The following is a 23681-nucleotide window of genomic DNA, read 5'->3' as shown; positions in this document are numbered from 1 at the left end:
ATCATTATCATTATCATTATCATTATCATTATCATTATCATTATCATTATCATTATCATTATCATTATCATTATCATTATCATTATCATTATCATTATCATTATCATTATCATTATCATTATCATTATCATTATCATTATCATTATCATTATCATTATCATTATCATTATCATTATCATTATCATTATCATTATCATTATCATTATCATTATCATTATCATTATCATTATCATTATCATTATCATTATCATTATCATTATCATTATCATTATCATTATCATTATCATTATCATTATCATTATCATTATCATTATCATTATCATTATCATTATCATTATCATTATCATTATCATTATCATTATCATTATCATTATCATTATCATTATCATTATCATTATCATTATCATTATCATTATCATTATCATTATCATTATCATTATCATTATCATTATCATTATCATTATCATTATCATTATCATTATCATTATCATTATCATTATCATTATCATTATCATTATCATTATCATTATCATTATCATTATCATTATCATTATCATTATCATTATCATTATCATTATCATTATCATTATCATTATCATTATTATTATTATTATTATTATTATTATTAACACATAACAAAAACAAGAGATGTTTAGCTTAAGTCTGAAACCTGAAAATAGAAAAACCAAGGTTCATGCCCTTATGGCACAAACACCTAGAACACTAGCAACCAGATGTTTGTGGATTAGAGGCAGTGGACACTATTGGTGATTACTCAAAATTGTTTTTAGCATAAAACCTTTCTTGGTGACGAGTAATGGGAAGAGGTTGATGGTATAAAACTTTGTGAGAAACGGCTCCCTCTGAAGGGCCATAGTTTTCAAGAAAGAAGTAATTTTCCACGAATTTGATTTCGAGACCTCAGATTTAGAACTTGAGGTCTCGAAATCAACCATCTAAACGCACACAACTTCGTGTGACATGGGCGTTTTTTCTTTCATTATTATCTCCCAAGTTCGAAGACCGATTGAGGTCAAATTTTCACAGGTTTGTTATTTTATGCATATATGTTGAGATACACCAAGTGAGAAGGCTATCTTTGACAATTACCAATAGTGTCCACTGCCTTTAAGGCATCATTACAGTTTTGATTGATGTTACCAACTATACTGTACCATATTTGGTAAACTTGTTTGAATTAAAAGAACAAAATGGCCATTTTTTATGCACAAAGTGTTAGAATCCTCCAGGCTTTCCCATTCTATACCCGACTACTTGTAAGTCACAGAATCATGTGATAATGTCTACCTTCAGGTTATTTACTACAGTTAGTCTTTCTCAGTTTTTTGAAACGCTCCTCCAATTGATCAAAGTCAATGCTGGCTCCTCCCACATTACTTTGTGAAGTTGTTGGGATCCCCTCCACCCTTGGTGATGATGCTGATCTATGAAATAAAACAAGTGTTATTTGATGAAAATTTCAATTGTTATTTGTATTTATCTAAAATAATGGAAACGCTTCACTTGATCTGGTATACAAATAAATAATTAGGGAAATACAATCAATTACTGGATCAAAACTGTTGGAATTACATGGGACTTAGGTAAAAACTGTCTGGAAATTGAAGGTTAGGTAAAAACTGTCTGGAAATTGAAGGTTAGACAAAGGATTCATTTGCTAGAAGCATGTTATTAATTTTTTAAGTTCAATTAACTTTAAATACAAATTGGAAAATATATTATAACTTCTTTTTTGGGGGTACATTAAAATTAGCCAATGGGTGGGGCATGTACAAGCAAATGAAACAGTAGCCCTATATATGCTCTTATAGCTCAACTTTGATTCCAACACCCCATGTTGCGATTGCTAGTGTAGGGAAATGAAGCTGTGAAACTATACATGTTGGTATAAACCTTAGCCACCAAAAGGACTCAAGGCTACACAACAAAACAATGATTTAGTACATTTAAATTGACCTCTTTTCTGTTAGATCTTGACGTGCTGTTCTTATAACTTGTGCAAGGCGTTTTGATCTGGTTTTGTCTTCTGCAAGTTGACCGTCTGCTGTTCTGAGGTTCAGATCAGCTGTAGGCACACTCTGAAAAATCAATATTGCTGCAATTATACATGTATTCAAGTAAAAAAAGAAGAAGCCACAATTCAAATATTGTACAAATACAGGCGGGTTGAAACATAATTGCTGATAATTGCTGAGAGTGAAAACCGACAAGGCGTGCTGACGAACCTCTGCTAGATTTTAATAACCAACCAATAATGTTCAAAGAGGTGGGGACACAACGAACACTTATGTACTTGAGCACAATTACTGTCTACTTGTTTAGATGAACGGTAAGGCCTGACTAGACTGAGTGAATTGAAAAAGAAGAAAACAAGTTGAGGATCAATTAATGAAACCTAAAGCAAACTGTATCTGTGGATCTACAACACAATGTATACATAGCATCATTATCCCATTAGATTAGAAATGTGTAACCTGTAAGAAAAAGATTGCTTCTACTTATTGATGTTATTTAATTTGTGTTACACAGATTCAGAGGGAAGATCAATAGAAGATTGTTCTCCACAGTTTTTTATTAAATCTTTTTTTCCCCACAAATACCAATATTTGTTCGCAAACTGGCATACATGTACTTGTCCTGAAAACCTAACATAAAACCTTCAATCATTGTTTATTATAACCAATGAACGCCCAGGCCCTAACAATTTATCAGATTATCCATGGGAAACCTACTGTAGGTCCATATCAAATCAGGCTAAGGAACATCATCAAAAATATGTGATCATAAACACAGTGTGGTATACCGACTGACAAACCCACAATGACAAACAAGTACTTGGTGTATTAATTTTAGTTTTTTACCCGTACACTGATGTGTGTAAGCACTGTATACTCAGTACCGGTACTTTCCCAAGTCCTGTGAAAAAATATCACAGGCATATTACTCGGGTGGGATTCGAATTCTAGAGCAGTGTCTTACCAACAAGACTAACGGGATTGCCCGGTAGCTAGAGGCAGTTCGAATCCTATGTTTTGGCAGCGGGTACCGCAACGATATATAATAGATGTTATCCTATGTTGTCACTGGGTTCTGTTCTTGTGTTTGAGTATCATGTTGATATTGGTCCGAGTGGAGTGGCGCAAGGGTCTGCTCTGCGACAATCACTATCCAGTCAATTCCAATACAAAATGTCAGTCTTGATTACAAACAATATGTCAACGACAACATATTTTCTTAAATAATACAACATTTTCTATACTGTTTGGTAAGCACACTCATTATCAGCCGAAAATTGTACAAAACAAATTACAGGGGAAAATGTCGTTTTTTTTGGTATCCTCCCAGTCCCAATCCAAAAAGTAATCATTTGGATCCAGAGGAAGTGTGGACAGACCCAGTTATGTTAGAGTCTACTTTGTAGCCTAAATAGCCCAAAGAAACCAGTGTGTCCCTTTAATAATGGACAATGGAACAGTGTAAATTCAACTTGAGAGTGAGATCCCAAACAAAGCATATAAAGTCTATTGTATATGAAAACAAGAAAAAATCAAAATGTCTCACCACAATCGTTTTGACAATTTGTTTTCTGTCTTTTTTTGCTGCAAGATGAAGTGGGGAAAAACCTTTGAAGTTCTGTAAGTTGATGGTTGACGGGTCCTTTCTTAAAAGTAGGAGCACATTTTCCTGACCTTTCTTTTCATCAATACACTCGACTGCTCGATGCATGGCTGTGCTACCGTCATGCAGGTTACTGGCATGGAGATGGTTAATACTTGTACCTGTGGTTGCAAACAAGATTACATCCATTATATTACTACTATTGTCTCTGCATACATCGAGTTAGGGTCACTGACCTGACCTGACCCATAAACACTCTATTCTGCTTATCTATTCCATTAAAGGCAGTGGACACTATTGGTAATTGTCAAAGACTAGCCTTCACAGTTGGTGTATCTATCATATGAATAAAATAACAAACCTGTGAAAATTTGAGCCCAATCGTTCATCGAACTTGCGAGATAATAATGAAAGAAAAAACACCCTTGTCACACAAAGTTGTGTGCATTTAGATGGTTGATTTCGAGACCTCAAGTTCTAAATCTGAGGTCTCGAAATCAAATTCATGGAAAGTTACTTCTTTCTCAAAAACTATGGCACTTCAGAGGGTGCCGTTTCTCACAATGTTTTACACACTCGTCACCAAGAAAGGTTTTATGCTAATAATTATTTTGAGTAATTACCAATAGTGTCCACTGGCTTTAAAGCTGTAACCTGTGCCATCTTGGATCAGAGACTCTTGGGTAAAACAATGTCTCCACAGAATGATCCAGTTAACATCTTCAACATGACTCAATTTGAAACACTACCGGTCTCCGGTGCTGATGTAAGTAAGGAAAACTGCCAACAAGTCCAACACAATCTAGCTCAAGCCCCACTTCACACTTGGAAATGGCCTGCAAAACCTTGGCAGAGATATACACATCGATTATGCCAGGCCCTTCTTGGGACACATGTTCTTGGTAGTGGTAGGTGCTCATTCAAAGTGGCCTGAAGAATACAGACCAAAGCTGCTGCTTTACCAAAAACGATCGATATCCTGAGAACAATTTTTGCACATATAGTATTCCAGAACAACTCGTAAATGAGAAAATGCCCAAGTTTGAAGCAGAATGACATTAGACACATCACTTCATCCCCATATCACCCATCTACGAATGGTCTTACAGAGAGCTTCATCCAAACATTCAAGAATGGACTGAAGTCACTCAAAAGCTGTATCAGCTCCTGATTGCGTATCGCAATGCCCCCCATGCTACATTTTGACAGTCTTCTGCATTGATGCTCATGGCAATGAATCTTTGTTCTAGACTGGATATCCTCAACCCAGGCATTCGTCACTGTGTCACTCAGAAATAGAAAGAAAAGACTGTGTGTCACAATAAAGTTAATAAAGTTAACCTCTTTGGTGTCATTATTCAAAAGGATTTAAAGTTGGATGGACAAGTTGAGAGTATGGAGAGGACAGTAAAACAATGTTTGCTGCGTAAACTAAAAGAAGCGGCAGAGAAAATATTAAGTCTATATAGGGTACATCCGGCCGGTTATTAAATATGCTGCACCAGTCTGGAGTGCAGGTCTTACTCAGTGGCAGGTCATTCAGGTTGAGAGGATTCACAATGAAGAGTGTGCTCGTACATTCTTACCAGTGAATATCAAACTTATTCCAAAGCTGTGCAGATATCAGTGAAATGGACAATAAACAATGACCTTTGATAGCACAAATTTGAAGGTTCTGAGACTTGAGACGATGGTTTCCGCGTCGTGTGAAAAATCCTGTTTGAGTTTGACCAACGTCCTTGGTCAAGACAACTGGCACTTGACTCCAAGGACCCTAGTTTGACTTTGTCGTGTGAAAAGGGCTTTAGAAGTCTTTTGTAATGAACAGGTAGTGTGGTGAGGCACCTATACAGATGTACATATTCATTTATGTGTTTGAATTAACAGGCTTGAATTTAAATTAAGCCCATTTACAGGAATAATGTGTTATAAAGCTGAAATGTTTTCCTTGTATGACCCTTTTATATTTCTGGATTCATTTAAATTAGAATTAGAATTAGAATTATTATTTTTTCGTCAGCCAACATTAAAAAGTTCAAATACTAAAACATCGGATATTGTAGTGTACCTCTGGACTCACAAAATTACATTTAAAACCATTACGAAGAAGATACAAAAATATAAATATAGATACAAAAATATAAATATATTTATAGATATAAATGTAGAGACTTCAGATTTAAGCCATCCTTGAATCCTTCAACTTGTAAGTCTCTGTTTAAGTTTAAATTGTCTTGACTGAGGTTGGACTCTCTGTTGTTTGGTTTGTCCAACATGAAGATAGTCATAATTCAGTCTGTTGACAGTCTGAGTCTAGTTGGCCTTTAGCTAGAGGTTGAGAGGTAGCATGAGCTCTCTATGTTGCTTGTTTAATCTGAAATTTTTCAGTTGTGTTAACTGGGGGTAGGGCTTGATGAGGAGTAGATTTGCTTACTCTGTTTTCTGGAATAAGCATTGAAGGCGATAATGACGAAGATGTAATCGTGATGTTCTCTGTTCGGGCATCTATCGTAACTGGTGTGAGTTATGGGGGTGATAATAACAAGAAGGCATGTCATGTGTTGTTTCTACAGGTATGAAAGCAATGTTCTCCTATAGTCTCCCATCATCTTCTGGTGGGAGTTTAGATATGTTATTTTGTCAGCTCAATTTTACATGCATTGTTTTCCTCATTTGTATTCTGTCTTCAATCATGAGAAACATACAAGGAGTCAGCAAATTTCTATGGATGTCTTTTCTTAACCATTGTCAAGAGATTGGACAGTATAGACAGGTCTGCTAAGCGTTTAGATATGACAACCCAAGGTTGTTGTTCCCATCGGTCTGCTAGTTTACCTCTTTAACTGAGGTGCTTGTAATGAATGAGTACTCTGTCACCAATTTCAAGAAGAGATGTGTGTGTGCCTCTATTGTATGAGCATTTTTGTTTTGCCTTAGCTTGTTTGACGAGATCACTTGCTTTTTTAGGTGAACTGAAGTCCTCCTCTGAGTTGCTCTGAGTATTCTTTGCATAGCAACCAATGTACTTGACATAGCCAGTAAGCCTTTTTGAGGTATGGCGGCGACTGATGCCACGCTCACCATGAACGTTGGTGGTCACTAAGTTTACGTGTAAACGCCGCGTCGCCTAAAAAAGTTTGCACTTCACTGAATAGCACACGCTCTATTTCTATGGTCAATGCGCACAAATTTACCCAAACCTCATAGATTTGTAGCATTGTGTCCTCCATATCTCAAAAAGGCTTATAGCAACCAATGTACTTGACATAGCCAATAGAACCACGCTGATCTCCAGGTTCTGCGTTGGTGGTATTGCTAACAGCTGCATGTCATGCTGCATTTTCTAAACAACTGAAAATAACTGTATTAGAAGTTGTGTTTTTTTCTTTGTGTAAATCTTCTTGTAACCATCTTTTGCCACGCACACTACTGAAGTACCATACATGTACCTCAAAAAGAATTGGAATATGAAAGACTACAGTATATCAAAACCTGGGTGACTCAAGACTTGTTGGGCATGCTGCGGAGGTCTCACTCTGCCAGAACATATGGGGCACTCAGGGCTTGCTGGGGCTCAAATGACCCACTTGAATTTAAATGGCATTAAGTGTTTTTTTGCTGCAATTATAATTTCAAATGCTTTTAATTGATAAGAAATTGAAGTTCAAGTGAGATTAAACAGATTTTGATTTTGTAAAAAAAACCAATCATTTTGAATACCCTTCTCAGATGCTTGTTAGAAGGATTTGCAAAAAGCCCTGTTATGTCATCACTCATGTTATTTCATACAAGCAACCTCCCACACATGATGTTAAAGTATTGCCATTTTGATGCCCGTCGCCAATGGCCAAATTCCTTTAATTTAAAGATTGTGGGTAACACTGGCATTGATCGTGATCATAAACATTGTACAAAAATTGTTCACAGGTATAAGAATAAAAGAGGTGTTCATCAGGGAATGGTGATTGTGTCAGTCTTGAACTTTTTTTCCATTGTGACACTGTATTACAGTTTGAGTGAACAGTGAAGCTACGTGTACTTTTAACAGAAATATTTGTTGTTGGTACTACTGATGATGAGAACTCTATTTTCAGAAGAGGAAACACCTTTTGGTAAAAAAGTAAAATAAATGCAAAAATTGTAATTGTTCAATGATTTCTTTCAACACAACACCCCTCCAGCTATGAAATGGTAATGCCCTTGGGTAAACAACTCCTTATATGGAGATTGCTGTGCACGTCGCGTGTATCACGTGATGTAGCACAACTGTTCCAGCCATTGCTCTCGACCAATAGGAATGAAGAAACTGTCCCGCTCACAACTGGTCATATACACTGGTCATTATCAAAGGTTTAAACACCCCCACGTGACGCGCTCTCCACCAATAGGAATAGCGAAACTGTCTGAGGTATTTATGAATGTAGGTTTAATTAACAATTGAAAACAGTGTACCTGGTAATGCAGATTTAAAATCAACTGCTTACCAACAACTCTGCATGTTTTTAGAACATACAGGTTTGTACAAGATAATAGTAACACAATGAAAGTTCCCTCAGCAAACTCGTCCTCAAACATGAAAGTAAAGAAAACATATTTACCTTGATAAATTCTTGGATTAATGGTATCAGCTATTGGAGAATCTGCAGTATAGTCCTTCATACTTAAACTCCCAATAGTTTGCCGATCTTTCAAGTCATTGGTACTTTGGGCTTTCCTGTTGTGTGAGAATCTCTGATAGTTTGGGTATTTTTTGAAGACTTCTACGTAGACAAAAGAAGAAAGCAAGTGAATTTCTATACAAATATTTCACACATAATATCTTATCTTATAAGAATCTTGTGTTTGCTCATTTAACAATGATGACCAGTCTGGCAATTGATTTTCTTTGTGTCTTACCATCCAAAAGCTCATTTGAACCACTTCATGCCAGACATATAATGCCTTTTCCCCCCAAAGTTGTCCACACTAGAATACTTGGAACAAGTTTGGAGCATTGTTTCTTTTTATTGAGGTCAGTTGAACAGTGCAGTTGACTGACTCATGTTTAAATATTCCAAGTAGAAAATCCACAGTCATGCACCTAAAAATGGTACTGGAACTCACACATAAAACAAATAAAAAAATTACTGCATAATCCCGGATTCAAAAGCTACATCCTTTTGTTGTACAAATGATGATCAAAAAAGATTGGTAGGCTGCCATCATTGTTTTTTTTTGTATTCCATATTCTGAGAGCAGTGTTAATGGAAACAATTAGAAGAGTGTCGGCCAACAATAAGGCATCTCATGTCCAATGAATTGGGTTGCTACATGAGCAGCAGAGGGCGCAACAACTTTTGACAACTGTGTGATATGAACTTTGTGACTGGAACCACAACTTAAGGGTTAGTACTGTGTGGCAGCTGGGATTTTTCTAGCTTATCTTTTATGGAGTGATACGTGGATGCAGATTATCCAGTGGGACTGTTTCTTTGTTTATTATTGTATTACTGTTTAACTCTTATGTGAGAAATTTTTTTAGCAGAAAGGATAGTCTGAAATACACATATTATCTGTGACTTTGAGTGGTCAATACCCTATATGTAAAAAGTGTGTATTCATTAACGCCAGTGTCACTCCTTTGAAGGAAGTTGTACATATTTTAAAGTAAAAACTGTCCCAAAGTTAACATTGCTTTTCTCTGTGACAAAAACATTTACCAAGCTTAGAGCAGTGAATACTCTAGAGCTAAGTTTTTGGGGATTTCTGTGAATATTAAGTACTTCCAAAGTTTGATCGAGAGCATATTTTGTGTATAAATAGTGCCATATAATCAAGTTGACTTTACACTGAGATTGGTACGGTAACCAGTCAAATAAATTCCTTTAATTGATTGAGGTTTAAGTCAGCAGAAATTTGACACATATTCTGTTTTACTCATACCTTGCTGAATTGAGAAGGCCTTTTTGGAACAGGTCATGACAAAAGTAGTATTAGATCTTTCATTGATGTGGATTTCATTTAATATCGATTTATGAGACACATGTAGACCAAAATTAGTGAAGGTTGGAGAGAAGTGTATATATTAAACTTTTAATAATTTATTGTAAATATGTCATTTCGGTGTAATTGTAGCACCACTCGGCAACCTGCTGAACAACAGTAACTACTGATACACATCAGATCCATCTACTGCCTATTCCCAGGTTTTTGTCTCACATACAGCAGTTACCAGTTGCTTCTGACTGGTACCCCCGAACTAAGATACTAACGAATTTATTAGGGAGACCTACACTAACACTAAGGATAGTGCACCAACACTAAGCACTTTGAGACGCCCTTCGGATCTATAACGCAATTTATAAAAACCAACTATTATTTTTACTAAATAGTAATAATAAGAGTTGGTTTCCCATGTCAGACCAACGCACTTTTTTACCTCATGTCTTCCGATTTTGAAAAAAATTGCTGTGATTGTAGGTCCGTATGAGCAATGAATGCACACCAATTTTTAGCCCGATCGGACTTACCATGTGGTCAGGGCAGAAACCACTCAAATCTGACATTTTTAGGGTAAAATACCACCTATTTGGTAAAAATATGTCATAACCAAGTCAATTTTTATCACATGTATGCAAATTTGGTATCAAAATGATGAGAATTGCATGCTCAAATCAATTCTTTTGTCAAAAATAAATTTTCGGAAAAGTAGATCACTGTTATCTTTAATATGTTATCGTGACCTTTGACTCAGTTTTTGAAATAATGTATCATTCCAAAAATCAACGAAATAAAAATCACTTGATAGAGCACGTCTTCCTCTATCAGAATCAACCAAGAAACAACTGAGCTCTTCCAAATTTACAATTTTATGACTATTTTTGTACAGTTGTTAGGTTACAAATTAGTCAATTTATATACTTTACATTAATAAATCCACCATTAAAACTCACTCTTCTGTTTCTAAAGTTACTAAAAGTACTCATGGTTTGCGACTTTTGTCTTGTTGAGGGCTGATGTGGTTTAAACCAGAAACATACTTTAAAATACCAGCAGTGACGCACCCAGGATTTATTTGGGTGGGCCATATTTTCCCCAAAAATTTCTTTTGAAGATTGCAAAACAAAAAATAAACACAAATCAAACAAACAAATTGAATTCCTTGGAGGGGCTGGGATCAATCCCCTAGACCCATCGTCCCCCCCTCTCTTTTTGGGTGGACCACTGTGGTTATTAGTGATCTCAGTATAGAGATTACATCAAAGTTGAGATGGAGAAGCTGTCTGCCTTTCTTCAGTAGATCACAAAGTTATGCAGTCTTGCTTTAACCCCCTGTGATGAATCTTGAACAACAAATTTTAAAATGCATAATAACTTTCTGAGAATCCTCAAGAACAATTTGTTCACCATGCTGCAACTCTGACTTCAGGGCCCATTTTAATAGAGCTGCTCAGCAGCAGATTTTGTGCCAACTGTGCGATTTCCATTTCGTAGCGCCGCAAACCGTAAAGCACACGAAAAGGCATGCTAACCTTCCGATGAAGTCAGAGTTGCAGCATGGTGACATTTTGTTTACCATCTTGGAGAGAATTTTGTTTGGGAAATATGCCCCCCCCCCCCCCACCCACAACCCAAATTAAATCATGGGTGGGTCCCTGCTTGTATTTTGAAGTATGATTCTGGTTAGACCACATCAGCCCTCAACATGAAAACATCCCAAACCATTAACAATTTAAGTAACTTTGAAAGTTGTTTTTTTGTGGATTTATAAAGTAAAGTATATAAATTAACTAATTTGTACCCTACCAACTGTACAAAAATAGTCTTAAAGATGTAAATTTTGTAAAGCCCAGTTGTTTCTTAGTGGATTCTGATAGAGGATGACATGCTCCATCAAGTGATTTTCATTTCGTTGATTTTTGGAATGATACATTATTTAAAAAACTGGTTCAAAGGTCACGATTATTAAAGATTACAGTGACCTACATTTCAGAAAATTTATTTTTGACAAAAGAATTGATTTGAGCATGCAATTCTCATCATTTTGATACCAAATTTGCATATATGTGATAAAAATTGATATGGGTACAATGTATGACATATTTTTACCAAAAAGGTGGTACTTTACCCTATAAATGTCAGATTTTTGTGGTTTTTGCCCTGACCACATGGCAAGTCGGATCGGGCTAAAAATTGGTGTGCATTCATTGCTCATTAGGACCTACAAGCACAGCAATTTTTATCAAAATTGGAAGACATGAGGTAAAAAAGTGCGTTGGTCTGACATGGAATGATTGTAGATAGCACAGATGGTAGTGGTTGAGCATGTTAACCCGGAAGTTACAGGAATAAATTTCAACCAAAAATAATCTAAAACTTGCCGTCAGTTACCCTTGTGGTTTATTACTTACCTACTTCCCAGCTTTCCCAAATCACCTTAATAAGCTAGAGAAATTGATCGAGTGCACATGCATCTTGGACAAACCTTTACATTACCTGAGTGATTGTCTTCATAGGAATCCTCCAATGCTTGTGAGTCATAACTTTGGCAAAATGATGCATTATGTGCTGATTGTCTACCTCCAAGGTTCACTGACGAGGAAAAACCTAAAATAATATAGTGTGAATAATGGTCATTGCAGAGATTTATACTATTTACAGAGTCTTGCAACCTCAGACTCAGAGACGATACTGTTTATTGTCATATCATCATTCAGTGTCAGTAGAGGAAAAACATTATTGTCATTGTATCACGTAATAAACGTTTCCACAATCAGTGACATTTGAAATGTATTACTCGGAACAAAATGGAAAAATTTGATTATTTTCAGGCAACTTTCTACAGAATCAGGCAGAGAGTCGGCAGCTCTGGGATTTAAAAAAAAAATGGTCAGTTTTAAAAGTTTTAGTTTGCTCTTTTTTTTTCTTTTTTTCCCCAACAAGATGTTATAGTGATGGTAATATTTTGTTCCACTGTGATGCTTAGAGAAGGAGACAAGTATACAACAACTCAAACACAAACAAAACTGTCTGATTACTTTGATCGAAAGTCAAATTTTAACTTTAAAGTAAAGTAAACAATAATAACGACTAATGTAAGTCTACTTTTAGCTTTTTGCACAGTAAACCACACAAGTAGAAATAGCAAACACTTCATGCTACCTTTATTTGCAGATAAACGAGGACCCTGTCCTGTATACTTGATGGTCCTGTCTGATCCTGTTTCTTGATCACTCACATCAGTTACAGATGTCTCGAAATCAGTATGATCTTCATCAACAATGTCCAGCAGCATTTTTTGGTTACTGCATTCAGGATTAGATTCATCGAATGCCCCAGAATCAACAAAGGAGTCTGTTCTTTCTTTGTGCACCGACCTTAACCTTTGAAGAATGGAGAAGAAAACAATAAAATTCAATGTTACTGGGAGAGACGTATACAAAGGGAGATTAGCCAGTTTAAAGAACTTTATTTTGCTGGATAATTGAATGCTCATAAAAATTTAAAAGGTATTTGAAGAGACCAAGAGAGGATATTTATATGTGGAAAATCATGGAGTGGGATCATGTGTAGCGCATGTCTTCAAAGAATATTGCTTTGATGGGAAAAGTGAAGTTGGCATCTGGTCTACAATTGTGATGGACAGAGGGGCATTCTTAAACTTCTAACACGTAGCCATAATTGAAGGTTTCAAGTTACCATTGGTCTCACTGGCATTGTGGTGTAGTCCAACTGGCAAAGTGGTGTAGGTGTAGGTTTGCAAAACCCTGCTTTGCCTGCAGCATGGCCACATGACCTGTTGCAAGCAGCCTTAAATGATAGTGGCGTGGTAACCAAAAAGACATTTGGAGTTATGCCCGACTCCTTGAAACTGTCTACTTGACACCAATTAAAACAAAACAAGCCTTAATCAAACCATTTTGCAGACCTATCGCCCAATGTCACAAATTACTTTCCTTGCCACAGTGATGGAAAAATGTGCTGCATTTAACAATAGCATTTTGAAACTAATCACTTGTATGCATACACAACAAACTTACAAGGCAAATTTTGGACAGAAACTGCACTTCTTAAATTCAAAATGACCTTCTTTAAGCAACTGATGAGCACAAAGAAACCCTTTTGGTCCCTCTCGACTTGTGTTGCAGATGTCAAATACTGGGCAACAAGCAACAAACTAAAATTTTATAACAGTAAAATAAAATGTTCTTTATACAGTTTCTCATTTCAAAACTTGCAACCTAGCTCTGCCATCAAAAATTGGTGACCTCTACATTCAGCCAGTCGAAAAAGCAAGGAATCTACATGTATATGCGCTATTTTGTCCATGCACCAATGTGACAGACTCAATTGGTGAAGTTGTCAGGGCTGGATGGGCTCGAGTACTCTTCCTAATTAACATTATTTTAAGGTTTAGAAACAGCACTATAATTTGGCAGATTTCTCTAATTACTTACATTCCACAGTCATGATCCTCCTCAGTACTTTGAATAGCAGATTTAAGCAAGAATTTAACAACTTCACTCTTTCCATAAAAGCATGCAATCATAAGTGGAGTGTCACCTTTGTGATTCCGGAGATTGTGGTCATATTTGCACTGTAGAAAAAGGCAAAACCTTTGCAGAATTAATTAGGCAATAAGCATATGTGCAGCTGATCTTCACTGCTTGGTATAGACCTGCTGGTGACTGGGCACTGTTGGAATGAGTTGTAGTGATGTTCTTTAACAATGGTTAGCCACCAATTAAAGTCATAACCACGCAGTGAAGACTGATTCATCCCACTGTGTGTTATTGCGTTCAATAAATACATTTAATGGAAAAAACCCACCCCAAGTTTGAAGAACATTTTGAACATTTCAAATAATTGTTAATTTTTTGCATGATTTTAATCTCTTACACACATTTTACTAATTACTTAATCTTTAAAGTACCAGAAAATTAACCTTTGAAATTTAAAGCATCATGATTTGTAACACTTTAGTTGGTGTTAAGCTTTATTCTTTTGTTGGTTTTATGCAAGTGACGGTGGCACAACTCTCTGTACAAAAACACTATGATACAAAAACACCATGACAAAAAAACCAAATTGATTTGATACTTCCAGTTCAACAAGAACAGCACAACACAACATTATGCTTGTTTACTGCCCAATTCCTCTTAATACTTCTTCTGCTTCTCCCCCTCGAATGTCCCCTGACAAAAGCACAATTCTGAACATTTCAGACATTCATGTCAAAAATGAATTTGTGGTTCAACATGAGCCAGCAATATCAACTAGCATGTTATGTGTGTAATGTGTCCATTAATCAAAAGAAGTCCAAAGAAGCCTGTGTACAGTCCCATATTTGAAACAAATAATGTAAGCAGCAGAATATTTCACATGCACGGCTCTGATAAAGTTAATGGTAAGTAATCAGTGACACAATGGATTGCTACATGTATATGACAGACACTGGCTCAGATTTAAATCTTTGAAAATTCAAATCAAATCAAGGATGAGGGACCCTAGATTGTTTTTTTGCAGGATTATACAGACGTAATATAGTTTTGCTCGAAACAATAATTTGATTTATGTAGCGCCTAATTTAAAGTTATCTCTAGGTGCTTAAAGTCTACATTAAATGAATAACATGTTAAAATACAATGGACTGATTGCGCTACCAATGTAAACATGTGATCACGTCACCTGAGATGGGTATAGAAAAACACAGCTACACAGTAAAGTCATGGAAAGACTCGTACCCGTAGACCACAATTAATCGGTTGTATTTTCGATAAGTAACATTTTAAACTCAAAACAAAGCCCTTTGAATAAAGTTGAATGTTGTGACATTGATCACATTCTCTGTTTGATAAATCCAGTATTCTATTACAAAGACATTTCTTTTGAGAGTAAATTGGTTGGATTACATAAATTACTAAGGTTTTAGCGAGCTCACGCGCCATGGTTTTCGATGTGAACATGGTGAACGGCGTGGTATTGGGCAGTGCCAAGGGAGACCCCGAAGTTGTCCAACTCTAGCGGACAGATAATAGTGTCCATTGCCTTTAACACATAACTTTATTTTCCTGACAGATTCACAATAATTTGAAATTTTTCTATTAATGGGTATTCCGAATTCTTAATCTGTTTCAGCGAAATGGTGGCAAAAGGTGAACACAATAACACTTCTGTTAGCATTAGTGTTATACATGTAAGCTGTCATCCTTTTGTCACTGACATTTGAAATTGGACCTGTTATACTGTATGCCATTATGTGCACGATGTCTTGCGTGTGGTTATGGGCATGTGTATGGATAACTTTCAACAGCCAATCAACAGACAAAAATAAATGAGAGACTGAGACACAACAAATCCTATCATTCTGAATATGTAAGGAAAGTATCACATACCTGCCATATTCTTGTAAGTCGATTAAAATATTTCCTATTCTTGATGCACGTTGTAATCTGCTCGATCCGACTTCTTTGGTGACGCTCAATAAGGAACTGAACTCCTTCATATTGACTGACCTTGTAAGGCTGTCCATGAGAGTCTATTAGGGCTGACGTAGCACCATAATCCAACAGAGATTTCACAATGCGACTATATCCTTTCATTAAAAAAAAAACAATTTAAAAAATAGGTTTTCACACGAGGGTGGTACATCTCAATTTCCTTGTGTTTAACTAACTAAATATCTTATCCTTTGTAAGACATTTCCAAAACTTCCTGATTGCAATGCACCTTAGAAAATGGTGACACAAAAAGGGGCTGGCCAAACAAATCAGATTTTAACTCACAAAGCATTCAAACAATCTATATGTAAATATAATTTGTTGCTGACGTATGGGGGCAACAATGTTTCAAAACCGAAAGATTTCTTTAAGAGCTTATATTTATAAGTCTTTTTTTTCTTAATCTTATGGTCGCCTGGAAATTTGCATTAAAGACTTACACATGTATTGCTTTGTAATCTTTTTAAACAAAAATATCCTTTAGTTGTAAACCTAAAATCAACAAAGTCATTTGACTCCTTCTATTAAAGTCTTTTAACCCAGTGCAGTTATTGCAAAAGAGAAGGGGTTCACCCAGGTGTTCCTGGTTTGATTGGTAGCACATTGTGCCACAGCACCTTGTATAAAACCATTACACGGTGCTAAGCAAAAGGAGGTGATCTCATGATTCAAGCATAGTTCCACATCGTTGCACGAACAAACTGAAGAAGCGCCTTGAGCGTCACTGAGTGACAGATATGCGCGCTATATAAGAAGCCACTATTGTTATTAATACAATTATTTTTGTTATTATTATATAGAGAAACACGCCAGCCCAGCATAATTGGCAAGCCTAACCTGAACACCTGTTTAAACTAATTAGCTTTAAAGTCATTGCTGCCTGTTAAAAGAAAAAAAGTAATGAAATCGAGCACTTCTGCTTGTGTGAAAATTCAATTCTTTGTAACAAAAAAAAATAAATAAATATATCAACATGGTGGACCACCTCACTTTGCAGTGTTTTAAAATCTTACGGCTTGTAGCTCACAAACAAAATCTCACACTTGTCCTCTTAAAACTCCACAAACACTCTACAAACACTCTACAAACATCTGGAGATGATCATTTGGGCCATTCCCCTTATCGAAAAAGTTGTGAATATGTATGCCTCCTCCCACCCCTTGGATTTACTACTGTGCACACACAAAATAGATTAATCTAATTCAAACCTTTCTCTGCAGCAACCTGGAGAGCTGTCTGACCTTGCAAGTCAACTGCATTGATATCCCACTGTTTAACACAGGATTCACTTTCCAAGCTTGTCAAATAATTGTTGATTTTGGAGACCTTTAGAATGTAAGAAACAATGTGATAATGGCCCCTGGAACAGGCCATGTGAAGAGCAGTTGAACCAGTTGTCTGATGATGTCTGCAGATGTCTCCTCCATTCTGTACATACAAGACATTATCTCCATTTAATAAACACAACATTTATTTCATGTTACCCTACTGAACTTCAGAAGAAACTCCCCCACCCCCAGTGACTTTCATGTTTGACATTTTGAGCAGTTGTCCTTTCTGACAAGTTTTTCTATATAATAATCTGAATGGCATTTGTTCTGATACTGCTACATATCATACATACCCTAAAAATTAACAACTAAATCTAACTCACAGCAATTTGCATCATTTATTTTTGGGCCAAAGATCAGCATAAACATATCAATGATAAGCTTGATTTGATTGAATTCATGAAGTTCCTACAAATGAAAACAACGACCCCTAGTATGCAACCAATGAGAAAAACGACAAAACTTGAATTACCATGTGCAGAAGTTGCAGGATTTTGAGGTAACCATTTCCAACAGCCATGTATAATGGCCAGTCTCCTGTACCTGTCAAAGGATTTACATCATCACCTTCTTCCAATGTACTGTACAAACGATCACCATCCCCATTCATTGCACATTCAAAAAGTGTTGGATTAACTATTGTCTTCTGCCTGCGTTTCATTGCTTCTTTTATAATACTGCATATTTCAGGCTCATCTGTATATCCGACAGCTTTCGCAAGTCCCTTTTAAAGAAATAAAACAAACAAAAAATTTATCAAACAATAAACCTTTCAATCTGAAGTTAAGGCTTTCGAACAGTTTTCTTTTTACTTCCGGTTTGAATCAGAAAACAAGATGGTAAAATTGGAATAACATGAGCGTATTACAAGTTCAGTTTTCAAAGTCCTTTCTGATGATTGTAAAATTCATCTAGTGGTTCAAGAGTTCACATATTATTAAACTTTGAATTAATTTAATCAACACCTAATGTGTCATCATGTCATTGTTCAGGCGTGATCTTGATGTTGATATTTAATTTTGTGATGAGTTTTTAAGGTCCAATTAAGCGTCAATTTTTAATTATATGATGTAGAATAGAGTTTGAGAATTACAACAGTGCAAAATTCTTAGTTTGTTAGAACTCTGTGGCATCTGTTAACTCGTCACTGCAAAGTGGTACTTTCCCTTCCTGTTTTGGTCAAGCAACTATTACTACACCTTTTCTCATGAAACAATCATTGAACAAAGACAGCATTTGTAACTATAGGTCAATCTCAAATATTCACTTTCTCGCTAAGGTCTTGGGGAAAGTTGTTGCTCACCAACTGCATGAATATATCGACCTGAATCATCTTGATAAACCCAAGACAGTCTGCCTATAAAAAGAGGCCAATCTCCAATATTCACTTTCCCGCTAAGGTCTTGGGGAAAGTTGTTGCTCATCAACTGCATGAATATATCGACCTGAATCATCTTGATAAACCCAAGACAGTCTGCCTATAAAAAGAATTACAGCACTGAAACAGCTCTACTATCTTTACAGAATGACATTTCATGCGCCTTGGACGACAAGAAAGCTACCTTCCTGTTGTCCAATGACCTATCAGCAGCATTTGATACACTGGACCATGCCATTCTAACGGAAAGACTTCACACCCATTTTGGACTCTCCGGATTTGCCTTACAGTGGTCTGTGTCCTATCTTTAGAACAGGACATGCTCCATTGCCATTAACAACTCAAATTATCTACAGGTTAAACTTGAGTATGGAGTCCCAAAGGGGACAGTCCCTATTCCCTTTGTAGCTGCAACCGATTGCCAATATCTTTCCAGAGCACGATATTAACTATCACATGTACATGATGTATGCTGACGACATATAAATATATCTCACATGTGATCCAGGTTCCAAGACTCAATTTTTTGTTTTTGTTCTGTTTATGTATCATGCAATGCTCAAGTTTACACATACATGTAACAATACAACATACCAGGACATACCAACATCTCAAGACTCAATGACAGCTTATAACACCAAGGTGCACCCTCCAAGCTGATACATGTGGTCAAAGACATTCAAACCTGGATGACTGTCAATAAACTGAAACTCAACCAAGACAAAATGGAATCCCTAGTAGTTGCATCCCAAGCATATCCAAGACTACATACAATTAATTATCTGTGGTTACTTTGATCAAGCTCATGAGTGGGAGAACAAGGTTCAGGTGGAGCGTTTGGGCTCACAGAAAACCTGTTTGTCCATATAAATGATGGATGCTCTCAGGAGCAGATATGTTCCTAGCATTGAAGTGTTCCCAGGCTCCACTACATCAAGATCTCACCCCACTGGAGCTCAAGAGGATTCATAAAGGGAGACAAACATCTGGGTGATCGGAGATCGTCCACAGGTGACCAACAGTCTTATCAGTGAACAACACAGGGAACGAGAACCTCTAGAGCGGTAGCGTGAAACTTGGATCGGTGCCAAACGTCACCTTGGAAATGTTGGCAAGAAAAATCTGCGTTATGCGGTGATGGGTGAACGTCACAGCGAGAAAAACCTCTGTTATCTGGTGGACGTTCCTGTGGGTAAGTAGCAGGCAAAATTAACAATCGGCGGTGAAAAGGTAAGGGCCAATGAAAGGATGTGTCAACTGAAACTTGCAAGTAACGTTTGGGAGGAAAGACGTTGTAGATAAAGCTGTTGTTACGCAGAGGAGGAAATCGAACGATCATAAGCACGACTTGAGGATAACAAATCTTCCGAAGCGCCACTGTTCGACCTTGACATGTTGACGTTCAGTGGGGGAACTGGTGAAAACATCTTGAATCTAGGAGATTCTTAGTTGAAACATGGAATGTTTTGTGCCAGACTGTCCTACATGAACCAGGCCAGAAAAACCTTCCAATAAAAAAATCTCTGATTCTGCGGCAGACCAGCCAGAGAAGACCCCACAGGGCTTTTCCTTGGAACAAACGCGACATCTCTGACATGTTGCATGGACATCAAACTCCAAGGTCAAGGGAAGACCACCGCATCCACATTTCATTTTTCTGTTATGGTTTTCCTTTCCTTTAGTCGATTCTGACATCGTACAAAGGGGTCCGGAAACTGGACTGCTTGCCTATATTGTGTGTTACGCTATGTTTTTTTGAATTCAGGAGTTGAGAGAAAACAACTTGACACTATTGGCACTGTAAAAGAAGGGCGTATTACGTGTGTACACTTGGGACCTGCAGTGCAAGGAGGGGTGCTTTGTTTTTGTTCAGTTGATTTGCTTGCGCTTGCACACTAAAATGCATTTGTAGGTATCGAAGGTGACATATTTTCTGTAATAGAATTAACCGTTTCAAATTGCCGTAGTTTTTGTTGTAACCTATCCATCATAAAATGTGCCTAACTGCATTCGTTTGACTGTTGACTGTTTGTACATGGCAGGTGATGTATGGGTTATACATGCTCATTGTTTTCAGAGCTTCACAGCATCTATAATTGTATTAAATATTCTAAGGTTCAAACAAGAAAATTAAAAGGAGTAACTTAAAAAGACATGGGTTAATAAATGAAGGAAAACATAACATACATGTATGACACAAGAAAGACAAATGACAGATGTAAGATACATAAAAAGTAACTTACTGTAAGCCCGGATGCTACATTGACTATAGCCTGTACACATTGTACATGTGTATTCAGGCATGCATGATGTAGAGGTGTCATTCCGCACATGTCCCCAATGCCAGGATGTGCACCGTATCTCAATAATGTTTGAACAGCATCTGCTTTCCCTGACATAGCTGCTAATGATAAAGCTGTCTGGCCATTCTACAACAAACATTCAAAAGAAAGAGAGACATTGAAGGCGTTTTTGGTGATAGGTTAAGATGAACACTTTACCAGGATTGAATTTTATGCTCAACAATAAAACTGATGAATAATTAATCACCAATTAATAAAAATTAAAAGAAGTAAATAAAGACACAATAAAAGAACTAGAAACTAAGTGTTTGTAAACAAGAAACATGGATGTTTGGCTGGTGACTAAGTAAGACAATGGAGGAAGGAATAGAAGGAGCTCGAACGACCCGCAAAACCGCAGAGTAACAAAAGAATACCCTGACAATGCCCCCGTCTAACAAGTGGAAAAAGATAGTAGACCTCCAGCTGGACGGCCGATTAACGATCAGAATTAGATTTCTTTGTACAGAACGACAGAACGTGTGGTACTGCCGCTCTGCAACGATGCCTTCGTGTAAAGTTGAACCATTGGAGACAAAAATTGTGAATACACTTGTTTTCATTTACCATTTTCAGTGACGCACCCTTCCCGGGGGTCGAGTAGTGTGTCTTATAATTGATAGGTGTGTAAGATTATGACATAGTATGACAAATGATTTTGCAAGCAAGACACAGTTGAATTTTGACAGCACAACAACATTTAAATTTCATTTCAAATGCACATTGATCTTGAAGACCACAAATTTGAAAAAACCCACAAAAAAAACAAATTCCAGTTTAGCCCGGAAGCTTTTCATGCCTGTTCATGGATTTGTAAATATGACTCTGCTTTTCGTGTCGAGTTCATTCAAGTTCCTAGAGCTATCGTTACCTTAACTCATCACTCTGACCTTGACCTGTGACCTTTCACCTCCTTAAAACAACCCTAAAACGTCTTTCTCCAAGGGCAACCCTAAAATGTGCACCCCATAAAGGTTTATTCACAATAGTGGGTGCTCAACATGACTTCCATCACTCTCTAATCAAGCATAAGCCAACCTTTGTTTCCTGTGCATCAATAGGACATCTTTCATTATGTAATAGCACCATAAGATTATCACATCGGTTCATCTGAGCAGCTGCCATCACTAGAGTTTGACCTTCACTGTCAACTGAGAACATATCCAACGGCCGAATGATGCCTGGGCTCAAATTGCCCTGGGGAAAATAAAAAACTTCTTATCAATTATAACATAAAATTTAACTTGAAATACATGTAAAGCTTTTCAATAATTGTTAGTTATGGTGGATTTCAGTTCTTTTTTTTGTCAATAATTATGAGCTAATAAGCCTGCTTCAGTTGAAGTGAAGAAATATTATATCTATCACACCAATACTAAGAGCCATTTGTAGCCAAAGAAATAGTTCAAGTTATTTGGGCTAACATTGACTCAAAGCAATTGTGGTACAAGAACAAACTAGAGGATGCTCTTTTCGATTGACTTTAAGCTCAACCACCACCACCAGCAGCAGTCCAGCATTCTCCTGAAGATGAGCAGAAATTATTCGCACCAGGTGAGAAAGGAGAATTTAATGCTCAATCTTTCAACAAAAAGTGACATCACAAATACAAAATTAGAATGAACCTTCTGAATTTACAGAATAACAGTTCTTACGTGTTTAGTGAGGCAGGTAAGGTGTTGGCCACGTAGAAACCGCAGGTTCTTAATAAGGTCTTTAGTATGTTGAGCAACCATCCTGGTAGTATCATCAGCTCTGAACCCAAACCTGTCTTCCGCATTCATATCTGCTCCTCTCCTTGCAAGACATCTTAAAAGCAAATTTTATGTAAATTTGAAATTTATAAGGAACCATAATTTAAAGTACTCACTCTATTGTCATCACAAAAGTATGAGTGGAATACAAACAATTATTTGCTATACTTTATTGGCATTTTGTAAACCTGAGACACTTTTCATGTCATTAGCGGTTAAACTGGTTATCGCATGAATGACTTGATTATAAAACGAGCCAACAAGATCCCAAGGATTTTTATCCGCTTAATTCTGTTGTGTGCCAAACTGGAGGTTTAAAAACAACTTTTCCTTCTGTTGGGATGAGCTCGGAGCACATTTTTGTATTAACTAGGAATACACTTTCCGTTTTAAGAGGGTTGTTTGGCTGAAACTTTGATACATGTAAGTGATTACTGCCATTCTTACACGCAGAGACTCTTAAACTAGACACTTACTCAATGATTGATACATAATTGGCTTTTGCTGCATAATGAAGAGGCGTCCAATGATTCCAGATACTGTAGGCGTTTGGATCAGCACCCAATACACAGACCAAAACCTGTAATGCAAACACAGGTTTAATGTACGTACCCCTGTGTGTTGTGTAATACACATAATAGATCTTATAACACCCCTTGCAAGTATTCTGCCTGCTCATTGGTTTAGAGCGCGTCACATGACATGTCTTAGTTTTGCTAGACAACGGCCGTGTGATAGTGCGTCGGTTTGCCATGCGC

The 23681-nt window shown here is 36.8% G+C and overlaps 1 protein-coding gene across 2 annotated transcripts in view; it reads right to left on the bottom strand.

The window, feature by feature from the left end:
* Positions 1-585: 585 nt before the first annotated feature.
* LOC139939854 (uncharacterized) overlaps positions 586-23681 on the bottom strand; it is a 36036-nt gene continuing 12940 nt past the window's right edge. For both annotated transcript variants that reach the window (XM_071936004.1, XM_071936005.1), the window contains exons 6-19: positions 23400-23503; positions 22825-22978; positions 22208-22366; positions 21071-21256; positions 17922-18173; positions 17327-17546; positions 16014-16213; positions 14076-14215; positions 12781-13001; positions 12115-12225; positions 8238-8399; positions 3583-3800; positions 1978-2099; positions 586-1445 (exon numbers count right to left, since the gene is read on the bottom strand). In XM_071936004.1, coding sequence (XP_071792105.1) covers positions 1316-1445; positions 1978-2099; positions 3583-3800; positions 8238-8399; positions 12115-12225; positions 12781-13001; positions 14076-14215; positions 16014-16213; positions 17327-17546; positions 17922-18173; positions 21071-21256; positions 22208-22366; positions 22825-22978; positions 23400-23503 — 2379 coding nt within the window. In that variant the 3' untranslated portion in view covers positions 586-1315. The remainder of the gene's footprint in view (positions 1446-1977; positions 2100-3582; positions 3801-8237; positions 8400-12114; positions 12226-12780; positions 13002-14075; positions 14216-16013; positions 16214-17326; positions 17547-17921; positions 18174-21070; positions 21257-22207; positions 22367-22824; positions 22979-23399; positions 23504-23681) is intronic.

Source organism: Asterias amurensis, chromosome 7 (assembly GCF_032118995.1).
Source record: "Asterias amurensis chromosome 7, ASM3211899v1".
Taxonomy (NCBI): Eukaryota; Metazoa; Echinodermata; class Asteroidea; order Forcipulatida; family Asteriidae; genus Asterias; species Asterias amurensis.
Note: the sequence above shows the minus strand (reverse complement) of the source record. Positions and strands in the feature narration are given on the sequence as shown.